Source organism: Adiantum capillus-veneris, chromosome 19 (assembly GCF_014529385.1).
Source record: "Adiantum capillus-veneris isolate H3 chromosome 19, ASM1452938v2, whole genome shotgun sequence".
Classification (NCBI taxonomy): Eukaryota; Viridiplantae; Streptophyta; class Polypodiopsida; order Polypodiales; family Pteridaceae; genus Adiantum; species Adiantum capillus-veneris.
The window spans coordinates 107,265,207-107,282,472 of record NC_140949.1 but is presented as its reverse complement, the minus strand read 5'-3'; the positions used below and the strand labels follow the sequence as shown (position 1 = coordinate 107,282,472).

The 17,266-nt window shown below is 40.3% G+C and overlaps 1 protein-coding gene across 1 annotated transcript; it reads right to left on the bottom strand.

The window, feature by feature from the left end:
• Nucleotides 1–12,264: 12,264 nt before the first annotated feature.
• Nucleotides 12,265–12,931, bottom strand: LOC147434615 (uncharacterized). Its single transcript, XM_086490347.1, has 2 exons — nucleotides 12,617–12,931; nucleotides 12,265–12,375 (listed from the first exon to the last, which is right to left on the bottom strand). The coding sequence occupies exons 1-2, from the start codon at nucleotides 12,929–12,931 to the stop codon at nucleotides 12,265–12,267; spliced, it is 426 nt and encodes a 141-aa protein (XP_086346473.1).
• Nucleotides 12,932–17,266: the final 4,335 nt, after the last annotated feature.

Here is a 17,266-nt window from a genome sequence, read left to right as displayed (position 1 = left end):
ATATTATACATCGAATGTATAAGAATCTGAAGATGGCCTCAAAAAGCCCTGCCCTATGCTGTATCGAAGTCCACCTCCCAGCCATATTTTACCCTGTAGTAGCACCCATGCGTATCTGGTATAGGTGCGTCAGTATCCTCATCCTCTACGGTATGGGCGACACGCTCTAAAATAGGGAACTCCATTCCCCCCTCCACTACCAAAACAAGTGAAGCCACAAGATCCCCCGCTGCTTCATCTCTCTCTGCGCTTGCTGCCTTGAGACGAGCGTCAATGCGCGTCGCTAGAAGAAGTGCGTCGATGGTGCTCTGGCAAAGCATGAGTGGAATGGAGTGGAGTGGAACCATGTAATGCCATGGGAGCATGTAGATACGTATACATACGTAGTGCCAAAGTTCAAGTGGCACCTCTTTAGATTTCATCACAGTCTCAACCGTGGTAAAACCAAAGGTACGTTGCGGTAATTCATGCATGAGTGGATCAATGAACGCAATGTCATGATTGAAAAAGGACTATACCCCAGAGGTAGCGTCTAACCTTTGGGTGCTATGCTCCCATACTTAGTACCTTAATACATGCATAAATAAATATAAGCATTACCGACCCGTCTATAGTTTAAGTATATACAATTACATACTCTCTACAATTAAGCATAATTTAAGTATATACAATTACATTAATGTAGCCATCGTTTAGGGTTTAGGGTAAAGAGATAGTGTTGTAAATGTAGCCATTGTTTTGTGTTGTGCGCAGTGTGAGAGTGATTCTGCCTCTGTAGGCTGTTTTACTAAAGAAGAGCTTCTTTATTGTGCTTCTTACGCAACATCTCTTCACAACAACTGCTTCTTTGACCTAATGCCTCATCCGTAGAGAGAAAGAGAGAGATGACACAAAGAGTCAGAGAAAGTAGAGAGAAGAGCATAGAAAATTATTTCTGAACTCCATCTTGGGGACGTAAAAAAACTTTTTTTCAAAGCATTCTACAAAAGCCTCTGCACTCTCACATGCCGCACCCCACAAAACGGTGGCTTTGCTTACAATCATTGCTCTTTACTTACTTACAATCATTGCTTTATCTCTCTCTCTCTCTCTCTATCTACCTATATCTCTCTCTCTTTCCCTCTATTCTCTTCCTCTCTTTCTCTTTATCTTTCTCTCACTATCTCTCTCTTTTTTATCTCCCTCTCTATCTTTCTCTTTATTTCCCTCTTACCCTATTCTCTCTCTCCCTCTCTTATTTATTCTCTCTTTCCCTCTCTCTCAATCTATCTCTTTCTCCTTCTCTTACTCTATTCTCTCTCTCTCTCTCTCTCTCTCTCTCTCTCTCTCTTTCCCTCCCTCTCTCCCTCTCTTTACCTCTCTCTCCCTCTAGTACTCCCTCTCTTTCTCTCTCTTCTCTCTCTCTCTCTCTAGTACTTCCTCTCTTTCTCTCTTCTCTCTCTCTCTCTCTCTCTCTCTCTCTCTCTCTCAACCTCTCTATGTCTTTCTCCCTCCCTCCCTCCCTCCCCACCCTCTCTCTCTCTCTCTCTCTCTCTCTCTCTCTCTCTCTTCCTCTTTCTCTATTATCTGTGTGTGTGTGTGTCTCACAACCGTTTGTCGACCTAGTACACAATAGCTCTGTCATAATAACTAATATATAATTCTCCTAAATGATTTTCTCATGTTAAACTGATCATTTAATAAGGGAAAGTACTAGGGGAGAAAAAGGTAGAATATTGGTAAGGCTAGCAATCTGGTCACAATAGGGATCCAAAGGAGGGAAAATAGGGATCCAAAGAGGGACCATCTGCAAAAGAGCATTATGCAAGAATGGTGCTATAAAGACCCTAAGGTTCAACCCATTAAGACTTCCAAAAGCTAAGGTTTCAAAATTTTAATTGGAAAATTTTGGGAAATTTGGATGCTTGTGGGAAGACTCAAAAGTCTTCCCACATGCCTATCACGGAGGGGGCGAGCCCTAAAGGTAGGGGAAGAGAGATAATAAGTGAGAGAAACACACACTCTCTCTCTCTCCCAAGCTCCCTTTACACAAAGGGCATAGTGGACACATGTCAGGCTCCTAAGCCAGTTGGCCCCAAACCCCCATTCAAATCCTATTGGATAGCCAAAGAGGTGGACCAATGAGAATTAGGCTAGAGTAAATTTAGTCAAATTAATTTAGAAACACTTGATAAAAGAACCAATCAAAATTAAGCTCCCTAGAAGACTATTGGAAGGGGTCGAATGAGAATTAAGCAGCCCAATGGCTTGCTTAATTCCTATAAGCCAGAAGACTAAAAGGTCCAATGGAAATTTAAATGAATTGTTTTAATTACCTAAGCTCTCACAAAAGGGAAAAGAGGGACACTTGTCACAAGGCTCTCCATTTGACCTCTTATTTTCTATTGTCTAAGGGCATGAGCCAATGAGGGGCCAGCAAGAGGAAATAGCAAGAGGGTGTAAGGTCTCTGCCACCCTTGGAGAGGGGATTCCCATGTAAAGGAATACATATCAAGCCATTCTAGCCATATACAAAAAGTTACTATTTTTGGTAGTTTTTCCACCTATGATGACCTAATGATAAGTATATTGTTGTAAGATTTTCAAAAATAAAAAGTTTACTTTTTTTATCATTTTCTTTCTAAAATAGAATGTTTTGAGGTGCTTACACCACCTAGATGCGACCGTCTCGTCAAATTCTACCCCGTCTTGAATTTCCATAAAAATAGCATTAACACCCAATTTTACACACACTTGAACACACATTGGACATAGGGAGACTCTACTGCTGTGGCTACTCGTTGGTGAAGCTTCAACAAGGCTTTGAGAGATCAATAGCTCCAAGGAACATTTGGATAATGTAAATCTCTTGATTAATCAAGGTTATTATCACTCTTCAATTGGAATCCTTTCCAATTGCTTCCATATTACAATTGGAATCCTTTCCAATTACTACCATATTATTATCCAATTGGAATCCTTTCCAATTTCTACTCTATTATCAAATGCTATACTCTTATTTACCTATCCTCAATGGGAAATCAACCATCATTACACCGATTTTATGGTAAATTCTCTACATTGTAGAGTAAGGAAGGTCTCACTGCTCGATTACACAATTGTGGTGATTGCATGCACAATTCTTCATCAACGTAACATAGATTCTTGTATAATCAATTGTGGTGATTGTATGCATAATTCTCCATCAATGTAACCTATATGCTTTCATGAATTAGCTAATCATATTTAAGAAATGGTCCAACTAAAATGACGGATTATTCTTGCAAGTATATATAAGTAATTAATCATGTGATTAGTGTATGATTTATGATGCATGGTATCATAAGATTATGGTAGGATCAAGCAAGCACATATTTTGAGTTGATGTGTAGAGTAACCATGTATGTTTTGGAACTAAAATACTTATAATCATTTACCCTACTTCCATTGTATTCTTATACTTTAGCTTACAACTTCTCAAGCTAAGTTAAGTATCTAGTAGTGGGAATGGCACCTAAGAGAACTCGCTATGGTGAATCACACGATCACGAAGCTGAAACCAATGATGTAAAGGCAAAGGAAAGGCCCCAATGAATGAGGATGTGCCACTTATCCCACGAAGTGACATTAATGCTCAAGAACAAGTAGGAAATTTCTTTTTGTTCCTTGCATCATGAGTAAATTGGAAGGGGAAAACTACCTAAACACGGAGTCATTCCCAATTCAAAACCACATCACTTGAACTTGTTAATTTCCTTAAGTTGTATTAATAGGGAAAGACTGTTTGGAAAGTAGTCTGTTTGCTCATAGGAAAGAAATGTTTTCCTAGTAGAAGAACTTTCGAATCTTCTTCATTTAAAAATCCTATAGTGATATGGTCAAAACTCCCTTTGATATCCAGGGAGGAGAGCTTAGCGGAGTGAACGCTAAAATAGTGCATATGATTGCACAATCTTGCGGGTTGGTGCCCAGAATTCAAGATAATACTTGCGGGTTGGTGCCCAGGTTGCAAGTTAGTCACTGCGGTTTTGTACCCAGGTTGCAGGACAATTTAGTTGTATGGGCAACTAAAGACACTGGGAGCTATAAACTCTCGTCAAGAGGAGTGAAATCTTGGGGTTTTGATATTTAAATGAAGAAGAGTCGTATGTTGTTTTTCTTCTAGGAAAAATTGTCTTGGTGCCGATTGGATAATGGTTGAAGGGATGTCTTAACACTAGAATGGTAACCTAACAGGACATAAAAGTGTCCTTTCAGGGTTTTGGGAAAAATTTCCAAAACCATAGTAGATCCACTCATTTTGAAAAATCCTTTCATGAGCTTATAGTTCAATAACTACTACATATGGAAAAAATGAGAAACTTGTAATTTTTCTCATCCCTTGGTCACTACAAGCCTCCAAAGTTGATGGACCAGTGCATTTTTCCCAAAACAACAATTTCTTATGGTTGATTGCATATAAATAAGAGTGGAGATTTTTGTAGGACATGAGATAAAATGCCCCGTTAACTTCAATGGGTTGGTGACCAAAACATATGGTTGCTTTTACCTCACTAATGTTTTTTTGGGCAAAAAAAATAGGTACAAAAAAGTTGCATTTTTTCCATTCTGCGGACCTATCATCAAAGTTTCTATAGTCACGCTCAATACAGATACTATATACATGTTTTCTTAGTTCCCTTTGGGTCTCTGGATTCAAAAGGAGCCATGGAGTATGTCAAAAGGATAATGGATCTCTTACAATTGGAACCTTGGGGAAACTGGGTTTAGCATTATGACCTCTAGAAACCCATAGAAACTACTCAATATCTAGTCAAGTTTGTAGTCTATGATTAGATATGGTCACTATCTACAAAATACACACAATTGGCCTAAGAAACTAGCAATATTGAGAAAGTTATACTTGCTACTCTAAAATGTATCGTATTCTTCGGCAATCAAAAAACTCAACCATCATCATATACTATGCTATATAGCATATTAGATCCCCCAAAAATCAAGGAAGATTAGCTTTATGTTATACATTACACTTACACAATCAAAATTGAATTTGGATATCAAGAAAGCCACCAAAAAAATCATAAAAGTGCTAATTTTGGCCAAAAAATAGGATTATGCAATTCTTGTACATTGGTCATAACTTTCAATTTTAACACTTAGCTCTCCCTACAAGCATCAAAACATGTTGAGAACTATGAAGGCCTAACCTCTAGCCATATAAACCTCACAAACATGAATTTTAGAGTGGTATAGTTGATAAAAATTGAAAAAAAGCAAAAAACAGGACCCGTTTTTTCACACAGTTTAGGTTCAAAAATGTTGTGCAAGAGTAAGGTTAATGGTGAGATCGATACTAAAAAAAAAATGCTAAGTTTTTTTCAGCTCATAAGGCAACTTTGTGGATATATAGCACCTAGAAATTCATTTTCATACTCTTCAAATAATTCAAGCAAAATGGTCACTTAATAGGACACAAAAGTGTCCAAGGACATAAAAGTGTCCGTTACCATTCTAGTGTTAAAGAACTTGTGATGGAAATCATAAAAAGGAACTTTGTGTATGAACAATCATGTGGTAGTAGTTAAAAAACAAGCAAAAAAAAAGTGTGAGTGTGGGGGTGGAAAGTGGGAACTGGCTTAGGTTGCCAGCCAACGATGGGTGGTCTCGATTAGTCAAGAAACTCTTCGCTCCTCATTGATAGAATAAGTGAAACTAGAGACTCATTGTGCCAAGAGTCGAGAACTTCCAATTGTACGTGCCTCTGAAAATTATCGAGACAAAGACATCTAGGTTTTCTCTCTTTTAGAAGCTGAGAATCAGGAACATTAGAATATTGTGTTAGTTCATGCCTTCCTTGCAAGAAAGGGCTAGGACCCCTTTTTCAATGGCTCGGACTCAAGTTACTTGGGCACAAGAGTTTGTCCACCATTAGAATCTTGTCTATATGACTATGCTTTTCTCCAATTGATTAGTGCCTAGCGACCTATTAGGTACCCTCCTTTTGCTAAATGGATATGGTAACGGGGTGGGGACCTCACAGAAGGGTCAACCAAGAGAGAGAGGGGTCTGATTTTGCAAAGGCATTATCACACACACTGTCACACAACTCATGTGTGGAGCAAAGAACTCTCTCTCATTCTCCAAGCTTGAATGGAAAGATCATCATCTTCTCCAAGATTTTGAGAAGGGAGGCCAACACCAACAACTCTTGCTTTGTGATGCAAATCCAACCAAGAGCCAAGCTTCAATGCATGCTCATCTCCTCTACCATGCTAATTACTAAGCTATGCTAAGCTATTAAGAGTGATTATGTGAGGAGAAATACTTCTTTCTTGTAAGAATACTTCTTCTTCCTCTAGATCTACTCTCATACTCCGCTAGCTCTCACCATCTTCGAAGGTGTGTGAGGTCTTGGGTATGAGATTGAAAGTGAGGGAATTGATGTTGTGTTATTCAAGTGTCAGCTTGGTGCTTGACGCTTCCATCTTCATTGCACCAACAAGTTATTGAAGGAACACAAAGTATTGTATTGTAAAATGTCTCCCTTGATGGGAGAAACCTTTAATACAAAGCCTTTTGGAGGGTGGACCGCCGGCTCCATGTACATCTGGTCCTCAACTGTTGTCAATAGCTTAATTTCCCTCTCTTTTTGAAGTATTGTTCATGCCTAATTCTAACAAAGAATTATGATTTTGTTGCTCTCTCTCCAACCAAGCACTCTTGCTATGCTCATTAGGAATCTATTCTTAATGAAATGCTCACTGTGTCTATGTTAATTTCCGCTACACATAAGTTACTACCCCATTAAATGTTACATTGGTATTAGAGCACAAGGTTTCTCTTTTCTTGCTCAAGAAGAGAGGTCCTCAAGCTAACTATAAATGGTTGGTATTATTAATTGCAATTGAGTAAGTAGAATAGGGATTTTTCAACCTTGCAGTGCACTTGCTTTGTGCAGATAACGGGGCATCACCATCGAGAGCTATGGTCTCAATAGTGGAGTCCCACGGGGCTTGCCTATGGCTTAACCACTATTGAGCTATTAGAAGCTTGACAAGAGCCGCTGTTGTTTTGGTGATGAAAGACCCTCTCTTCTATTCCTTGCAATTAATGATGTTTGAGCCACGGGTACAAGAGCTTGAGTGCTTTTCTAACAAGTTAAGAGAAGTAGCAACTAGGGCTTGAAGTGCCAAAGTACACTTAAAAATTTTACATTAAAAATTTGTTAGAATGGATGACAATAGTAAAGAGAGTGAAATTAATGTTGATAGCTTTGATTTTGCTAATGAACAGGCTACTAATGATGCCCTATGATTGCTAATTACCTTGTTACCACGATTTCACAAGCCATGGACAATCCATCCCTCCAAGGTGAAGTGCAATGGCAGCTACGTACTCATGGGATTCTCCAAACTCCCCACCAAGAAGAGAGAGTACCTAGTGATAGCCGTTGTTTGGCTCTCCGTAATTGCCATAGTGAGCTACCTCACCTACCAGAATCACCTAAACACTGTGGCTATCCCTTCCTTTTCATTGTACATAGGTGTGTGTGAGTTAGGGGACTTTTCCCATATCTCCTTAAAACTTTCAGCTAGCTAGTCATTGGGTTAGTTGAGCCAAAAAAAAAGAAAAACATATATACTATGGGCCATTTGTGTGTAGATATTTCATTGTATATAGAGCCTAAATATAAGGAATTTTCATAATTATTTTGGTATTTATTTAAATATTTCTACCTAGGTGTGTGCTATTTACCATGTATGCTATTACACTGACTCACTATTATCACAATTTTCCTACCATTTTGCATACTCTTTATTCCATATAGGAATATCTTCACGCAAGCTTATCTTATTCTTGGTGTGAATCCACTCCTAAGAAAACACCTCAAAAATACCTTTTACCATCAGTCATTGCATTTCACTAAATTCTTATTTCCTACAGGTATTCTTTCTTACCTCGTGCAAATAAATATACATCAACAAAAACAAATGAGGACCTTCCTCATTTGATTCCCTATGTTTTCATATATTTATTTTATATAAATATAACTCACACTATTTTAGATTTCATAAATTGTTTATATATAGTAGCCTGTTTTTTCCCATCATATCCATATATTATATTTATGCATAGTTCACAACCATGCATATTTTCAAACCCCTAAGAATCAATTAGGTCATGATGTAATCCAAGGAGGGGCTCACCTTTGGAGCCATATGAAAATTCAACAAAAGGGGGGTCACTAAAGACTTTTTTGTGATGAAAAATAGGCATTTTGGTGGGATTTTTTATATCCATCTCCACTCTAAATTTGAAGTGGTGGTTAGGAGACAAAATTTGAAATAAGAGATGGATAATTATCGTAAATATTTTCATTATTTTTGGAGCTACCACCGATGAGGTATGATTTTTTGATTGGACCGCAGTCTGCCCACTTCTCTCACAAGTAGCCCATAGTCTTCTCTTACATCTTTCGACACTTCTACACACACACACACACACACACACACACACACACACACACACACACACACACACACACACACACACACACACACACACACATTACTCTCAATCTCTCACTCAAACTTGTACCTTCCATGGTTTCTCTCACCTTCTTCACCATTAACCTCCCCTCTTACTTCCATAGCTCTCATAAGAGCTCTACATGTACATACACCATCTCTATGCCTCTCTCTATTACTTCAAAGTACAGTTCCATCTTACCCCTTATCTATATACATAATGTCAGCATGTAAACCATGATTAATCTCTGCAAATTGAGAGATCTCATCAACCAAATTGCCATTTTCATCGCGATAATCAACCTTGGTGGCGGTGGCATGAAGAAGAGAAGAAGAAGAAGAGGATCGATAGTCATTTTGAGAGCCTACACAAGTAAGTCCAAAACTTTTTCAAGATTCACCATCACAAGGATTTACTCACTTCATTCAACCATCTTAGTTCAACCATCCGCCTCATTCTACCCATTGTAAATATGTCATTAACTTTTTAGTGATTACTAACACTAACCACTAACATACTAACACAAAATAGCCATTGACCTAACCATAAAAGACACCTCACCTCAAGACATGTGCATAGTAACTCTCTCTCTCTCTCTCTCTCTCTCTCTCTCTCTTTCTCTCTCTCTCTCTCTCTCTCTCTCTGATCCTTCCTTAAAACTTTACTGTCACCTTATCTACCATCAATAATGCTCTCTTTTGAGCCCACATCCATGACTCAAGCAAAGAAAGAAGGCCTGCAATGTTAAATGATATAAAAAAAATTCATAATCTTGATTTGTTAGCTTGTAAATTAGGATTTCTAATAATCTTAATGAGGGGTCTCCAACCTATAAATAGACCCCTCTCGTTCTTGTAAAACAACCCCTAATATCTCACATAGCACCCCAACACTCTATGCGTGAGGAGAGACTTAGGCGTAGCAACCACTTTGGGAGCTTTACTTTTGGTGTAAGAGAAGTTTTTAAGCTGCACATTGCAAGTGAGAAAGTGTGAGTTCAAAATCTCAAAACAACTATTGTATATGTTCCTCCATAATCAATAAATTGAGGTTTGGTGTATCAAAGGCGTGAATCGACATTCAAATCTTTGTCCTTCCACTTGTGCAATACGGTTTGGTGAATTCAAGGTGACTTGAGTATTTCAAGTTTCTATCATTTGATCTTGTTTGAGAAAGTCGTTTAGTGTGTTTTTATTGCCAAATTTGTGTCCATTGTAAGAGGTTATTGTGGTGAGAGGTTTCCCACACCATAAGACAATGTGTGTGTGTGTGTTGGAAATGTTTGGCATTCACTAAGCATTGACTTAGTTTTGTACAAGCTCTACGATAACAATAACAAACCATCTCCATTTGTAAGTCACAAATAAGGTTTTTGGGACGTCATCCTAGCATAGGGAGGACATCAACATAATGTCAATCTGAGGAGTAGGATCCGGCTAGGGCATGGAAACACACAAGTGGCTTGTGCGTGCCAAATGGAGGATTAGAAGGTGAAACCTACATACAAAGAAAGCTATGGAGCGGGTATGATGTTGCTACGAGGAGTGAGAAAACTATTTACTCTACCATTCGGCCTAATCTCTCACACACAAGCTTAATCACGCACTACTCTCTAATCAATCACTAATCCAACTCTAATCAAGCACACAATGAGCATAGAATAGCATAGAATGACCACACTGGGCACCAACACTCTACACAAGCCTACACACACTTAGTAGCATGCTTAAACAAGAGGGAAATATGAAAAAGAGAGAGAGATTAATCAACAAATCAGCCACTAATCTTTGATTAACCAAGCATTGATTACACCATGAGCAAATGAGAGAGAAGAGGTTAGAGTTTAGCTATTGGCATGAGGCCGAATCGTCCATGCACGCGCGTAGAAAGCTCAAGAACTCCATAGCCATATCCTTCTTCACAAAGCTTATCTCAAGTGAGTAAGAATCCCCTTTCACATTGTGTGTTTTGAGTTATATACTCCCTAGGCTTTTTAGAAGTGGCCGGGCACCCAAATGGCCAAACTCACTTAATTTGCTATCTGCACTGCCTAGGATCTAAATATAGCTCAATGTTTACAACTTGGAACTCTTGATGAGCCCAAAACATAATTACAACCCGCATTTGCGGTCATTGACGGAAAATCCTAAAACTTAAGTGACCGTCAATTGTGACCGTAACTCCATAGATAGTCATCAATTCCAACTCTTCTCTACATCTGTTGCTTGTATTTGCTTCATCTTCATCTTTACTTCGCATCTGCATCATCTGGCCTCGTTAGCATTTACTAAAAATAGTAAATAGCATCTTTTACTGGTCCGTTTGGCCATTGTTGACTTAGCCGCCAAACACTCCCCCCATCCGATTTCAGTGCACGTCCTCGTGCGCTGCCTGGTTGGCTGGCACTGGAGAGATTTGAAATTGGTGGCGAATGTTGTTCTGAAGAGCTGTAAGCTGTTGGGTTGACTTGTTGGTGAATATGAGATTAGGCATTTGGGTTCAAGTAAAAGAAATTGGCTTGATTTATTATGGGAATAAAGAAAAATAAAAGGCTATGTATAGTGTGTTAGGGTCTGGAAACCCTGGATTACCAATGGGGAAAAACCTCATGGGCAAAAGTGCCCAAAGGTATGTGATCTTATTATGGGAATATACAATGATGGGTGTTTAGGGATTGAATTTAGTGGGCTTATATAAATAATGTGAAAGTGAATTGTTTAAGCCTTCTATCCCTTGAAAAGGGTCGATGATCTGCCTTGAGTCTGGAGTTGCTTTGTTGCTGCATGTACCTGCAGGGTGAGTGCATGGGTGGAACAATAAAGAGTGCATGGGTGGAACTACTGTCTTGAGCTCTCAGCAACGTATATATCTAGACATTTAGAGATCAGATCCTCAAAAAGAGGGTTATTAAAGGACCATATTGGCAAAGTAGGTTTTTTCTGCCATACCTGGGTGACCTTGATTGTCAAAATTGCTTGTTTTAACTTTTGGTCCATTATCTGAGAAGATTGGCTAGTTTCATTTTGTTGGAAGTGGGAGATGACTTCAATATTTTTCTGCTCGTTTGTCTGCTTTGGCACCCATATGTATCTGCTATTTGTTGTTGGCTTATTTTTACAGACGACATATTGACTTTTTGGACTTGTATCCTTGCTCTGTTGGTGTTTGTAGCTGAAATTATCTTCAAGTTGTGTAAAATCTGGTCTTGGTGCCTTGGGTAGCCAGATTTGTTTTTGTCCTTTGTAATATCCCTGCGCTTGAAGTATATTTGATGGCACAAATATTTTTGTCTGTACTTTCGGATTCAATTGAATCTGTTCCATGCCATTTTTGGGAATCACGGTTGGTAAATCCCTTGAAGATATGTAGGCCTTCTAGATTGAGAATCGTTTTTGAACCCGTTTCTAGCCCTATTGTTCGATCTTCTCTTTTGAGTTGAAATTGATCTTGATTTCCCTGTTTGTTGTTTTGGTTTGAAGCCATTTGCTACCGTATAGCCTGATATCTTTGGTTTAGGTAACCAAACATTTGGTTGACCACTGTAGTAGCCTTGCTCTTCTAAGCTGTACTGGGAGGAAATCCATCCCATTTGTTTACCTGAATTGTTTGGACTAGGATCATTTACCCAAACTGGATCTTTGACATTGATGTCATTGGTCGCAACATAAGTTTTGATGTGTTGCTTGTGTCTTTGTTTACTCCTCGTTGGGTATTTTGGCTGAAAGACCTTTTTATACTTTAGTTGAGATTGCTGGTCTATCTTTCCTTGGGGTGTTGAATCCACAGCTTTTCGCGTTGATTGTTTAGCTGCATTTGTGACTTCCTTGTTGGACTTCTTTGCTTGTGGATGACATGCTTTGGTGAGTTCTGCATCTAAATTGACTTGAACAGTCCTTTGTGCCTCTATTTTTGACAATCTGTTTGAGTCTTCAATTTCCTCTGCCAGCTGAACAGAAGTATGTTGACTCTTTTCTCCAGATGCAATGCTTACCGTGGCCTTTGGTTCACATTGCTGTTTATTGATCTGTTTGTAGGTCTTTTGATAGGCTTCATGTGCTTGATGCACCATTTGATTCTGATTGTTCAAGTTAATTGTGATTTGTGTCACCTTTGGCTCTGTGGCATCTTCCATTGGCGAGATAATATTAGGATCTGTCTTTATGACCGCCTCTGCCTTTTGACTCAAGTCTGCCTTTGAACACATTGAGATGTCTATTTCTTGGCTTTGAGACTTGATCTCTGGCTTTGTTGAATTCTGAGGTACATTCATTAGCGATGAAGTATCTGTGCTATTAGCATTATTATGTAGAATCTTTGATTCCACATTTCCGCTTGTTGAAATCTTCAGTGGCAAGTCCTTGACTGCCCGTACCTGTTGTGGTTTTGGGTCACATATAATTTCTTCATCCACTTCCTCTGACATTGGCTCGTCCGCTGCATCTTCATTGTATCTTTCGACTTCAGGCCTGAAAAATTCCAAGCTGTTTGAGACCATCTTTTGTAGCTGATCTTTTTTGGCAGCTTGATTTTCAATTGAAATATCATTGACGCCTTTGACCTCCAATATTTTAGTCATCAGTTTGTCTCTGGTATCCTTTGACAAGATATGCTTTCTTTCTGGCGACTTTCTATTTGGAGACGTCGGCTTTAATGATTCTGCTATTTGCAGTCTGATACTGCCTTGGTTTTGCTGCTTCATCATATCTAAGTGCATCTTTAATTGGCAATTGGGTATTAGATGATTAATGCCACATTCGTAGCAATGTACATCTATTCCTATTTGTTCTATACCTGGTCAAGGTATCTGTCCATAATATTGTTGGTATTCGTTGCCCATAGTATCTTTGATCAAATATGTCATCAGCATGACATGTAGATACTTAAAAACCAACACTGACGCTGGCTTTGACTGATTGCCCTTATCTTTTTCGACTGTGGCATTCTCAAGAAGCTTGTAATAGCTTCCATTATAACCCTGGTAGATGGTCGTTTCAGCCCCTGCTTCAGTGACCAACTTTAATTCTATGTCTGTTATGAACATGTGATCCTTTATCTGTGGCTTCTGTATAGTCTTAGGACTATGTTGTTGATTTGGCTTCTGTTGTCTGCTGAATTGTAAGAGAGTATTGTGACTCTCCCTTGCTGTTTGCATTTGATAGGGTTGTCCTGATTGCAGTGAGTGAGGTGGAGATTGGACTCCCCCCATCCGAGAGTGTTCCATATCTGTAAGAGGCATCTTTCTTATGCCAGATGTGGATATTCTAGCTTTGTCATCTAGCTTAGTTGAATGAGCTAGGTCTTTGTGAAGTCGTGCTAACTCAATAGCTGATTCTTCCATTGATTGTACGCGTGTTTGTGTTGGTACATTTTGTGGTGCATGTGTAGTGTTCTGTACCTGTGTGACTATTCTGTTGTGGCACTCATCTATGTAATGAAAGGAGTTGAATTGTGCTCATACAAATTCAAAGTCTGATCATGTGTCAGTGGAAGCCTAGAGCTTTTAAAGTGCACTTCCCTATCTTCTAGTGATTGACTTTGTGCAATAGTGGCAGTGTGACCAATATTTACCTGGTTAGATATCATTTTGTCATGTGTCCGTTGCTCAATTTGGTCTTGTGGAGTTGAAGGTGACAAGATGAAAGCTGCAGCTCTTTTCGAGAATTTATCTGCAATAAGATCTAATTCATAGCATCTTCCATCTATATCATAGCTCTTGTCTCCAATGCGCGTTTCCCATAGTGTCCTAGGAAACTGACTCGCTAAATGTCCTTACCCTCGTGACTTGAACCCATCTTTGTCCATCAGAATCTTCATAAATTGGATCTTTCCATCTCGTTTCGTGGATCCAATGAAGGGCTATTGGTTCACGTTGCTTGTTGACTTCTGAAGTGGTTGAAGGCAACTGTTGTTTACACATGGCTTCAAGGAATTCCTTCCTGATGAGACTGTGTCTTCATTTTTTGGCAGATTGATTAGTAGGCCCCGTCTCTTGAGTGATTTCTTTGTTCTAAGCTACCACTGTCTCTGCATTGGAAGCTAAAGGTAAGCTCATTATCAAGCGGTAAATATTACCACTTGTTGATACGTATTTGTAACTCAACTTTGAACCATCTTCGTGAGCTATGAAGCATTGATCTGGCTCTTCCGTCGCTTGTTGAGGTGTTTATGCTTTGTACCATCTAACCTCCATATCTCTATAGAGACTGCTACAGTTTTTGTCCTTGTAATTTGAATGTATCAAGTGTACAGTGACTCGACCACTGCTAACCTCTATAAGTCTTGCCTGTGCAATTTTATTATGTCCAACTCACTACCTGGTTTGAGCTTCATGTACACGGATCCTAAACAATCTTCCATTAGGTTCTTTTGTGAATTAGCCATGTTGGTAGCTTCGTCTACTTCCACAACCTGTATTGTCGGGCTTTTCAGAGCATTTTGATTGGACTTTAGATAGCGATTGTCTGCATCATCTATGTAGCATGGAAAGTCTTTGAAATGACCTATTAACTCCAACCTGATGCCAAACTGATTTGACTCTTATTAATGAGCTTGAAGCTGCATCATAACTGCTTTGATTTGCCGATGTTGCCATAGACTGTGGTTGTTGCATCTGATGCTCCATTTTTCTTTCAACTCTGTTACTGACCTGTTGAGCACTTGTATTCCCTTTTTCTAGCCTCTCCCATGGGTGACCAGTGGTTTCCTAATTCAAAGCTCTCTGCTAGGCTTAGCTGTGATCTCGACGATCTGATTTACCTGTATAGTTGTAGCACTAGTTGGCAAGATACTTACCATTATACTGCAACGACTACTCCCTTCGTAGCGATTGTTGAGTCGAGCTAACCTGTGTTCACTTTAGCACACAATCTGCAAAATTCTATTTAGCTGGCAAACTTTTTCACAATGAATGCAAAATCCTTGATGTACTTTTGACGGCCACACTTGTGCCTTAAGCTCGGAGGTGACTCTTAAGTTAGCACAAGAGAAGTATGCACAATTTGCACTAATTTGCTAGCTAATGACTGGTTCAAAGCTCTGCAGACACTTGCGACTTGATATCACAAAGTCGTGGTTTCTTGTGTATGGTCTTACCGTACCAAATTTGTCAATGAACTCTCAATTTTACACTAGGCCGTAGTTAGCTTTTACACCTTCCCGCAAGTGACCAATGGTCTTCCCGAATGATAATTTCAATCTGGTTAGAATTAGCAGTCCTTTAATGATCAATTTGAAGGCCCAAAGACCAAATCCGGTTCAATTTTCTGCTTTCTGATGATGCAAAAGTTGCCTGCACTTGTGTCTGCTCTCGGTCAACTTACTCGGTTGATTTTAGTGTCTGCCCAATATTTGTCCTTTACTTCAATGTTACACTTCCTGCAGGCTTGCAAGAGTTCTCATAAGAAATGAAGCCGGTATCGTCAATAAATGACTCACTAGCCCCTCTCCTAGGTGCTCAATGTCGTAGGTCTAGTGATGACAATGTGAATCTCAATACTCAACAGTGTCTCAATGGCGCTCACTAGTCCCTGCAATGGACGTAATAGATTTCTCTCGTGTACAATGTACAAGAAGTTTACTTATGCACTCACCAATGTGATTTAACACATGGTGTTTCAAGACCCAAAGTATATCTCTCAAGCAATAGCCTTTTAATTCTATGCTCCCGTCTAGGCCTAGATGTGCAATTATTTGGAGTCAAAACTCTCACCGCGCTATGCACAATCGGGTTCGCAATGTATGCTCCCTAACAATGCACATCAAATAATGGCCCGAATTTCCCTCTGATGTAGCCCTAATGATCTTCATGCGCCAAGGCAATGAAGGCATGGGGTAATAGGAAGAGCCGCGGGCAGCAACACGTAGGAGACGTGGGCCCGAAAACGCGTAGGATGACTTGAGGAGGGCCGGCCAATTAAGCGTGGTAAGGCAAAGAGCTGGGCCCGTGTAGGTCAAAGGAGCGTAGTTTATGAAGGCACAAACATCGTAGGAAGTAGAGGGGTGTGTGCAACGTAGGATGTCAAGGTGGCAACCGCTACTACGTAGCATGAATATGAGGCATGACTTGGGTCTGCCAAAAGGCGTAGGGGAGGGTGGCATACCAGCGTAGGATGGTGGGCTCAATACCACGTAGGAGGTGTGATGGGCTAGGCAATAATCACGTAGGATTACACGTGGCCACGAGCATGCATGCTTAGTATGCCGAAGTGCGTAGGATGTGTACAACGCGTAGTATGTGTGTCAGCAAATTCGTCTCGTGCCCCTCCGGGCGTAGCATGTGTGAGGGCCCACTCGCGTAGAGGAATAATCCGGGGCACGTGGACAGTGCTGGAGCCGTTTTTGGAGGCATAAAGCCAGCTTGGCTGTGATTGGTGCGCGTAAATAGGGGGCCGGTGGGCAGTGCTGGGCTCGGGGGGCAGGCTCGTGCAGCGAGATAGGTGGATCCGAAATGTGTGCGTGTGTGTGGGGTCGGGCATCAGCAGCCAAGGCGGGACCAGGGCAGGTAGGGTCGTGAGCTGTGGGGCCGCAGGGATTGCTTGCTCGCACAATTAAACCCATGCAGTTCGGGTGGGGTCGCCAGCTGTGGGGCCGCGAGCGCGCAGGTCCCGTCGGCTGCAGTAAACGCGTAGGAGAACGAGGCAAGGCTCACATAGGAGGTCAATGCAGCTAGCGCGAGAGCGTAGGAGGTAGGTCAGGGCCAGCTCAGCGCGAGTCACGGCGCGACAGGCGGTTCAGTGCGGCGAGATAAGGGAGGCATGTG

What these genes read in the sequence shown, in the direction of transcription:
- LOC147434615 (XM_086490347.1), bottom strand. Translation starts at nt 12,931, where the DNA reads ATGTCAGAGGAAGTGGATGAAGAAATTATATGTGACCCAAAACCACAA. An exon ending in AAGATGCCACAGAGCCAAAG is followed by an intron (nt 12,376 to 12,616) that starts GTGACACAAATC and finishes ATTTAGATGCAG; the next exon opens with AACTCACCAAAGCATGTCAT.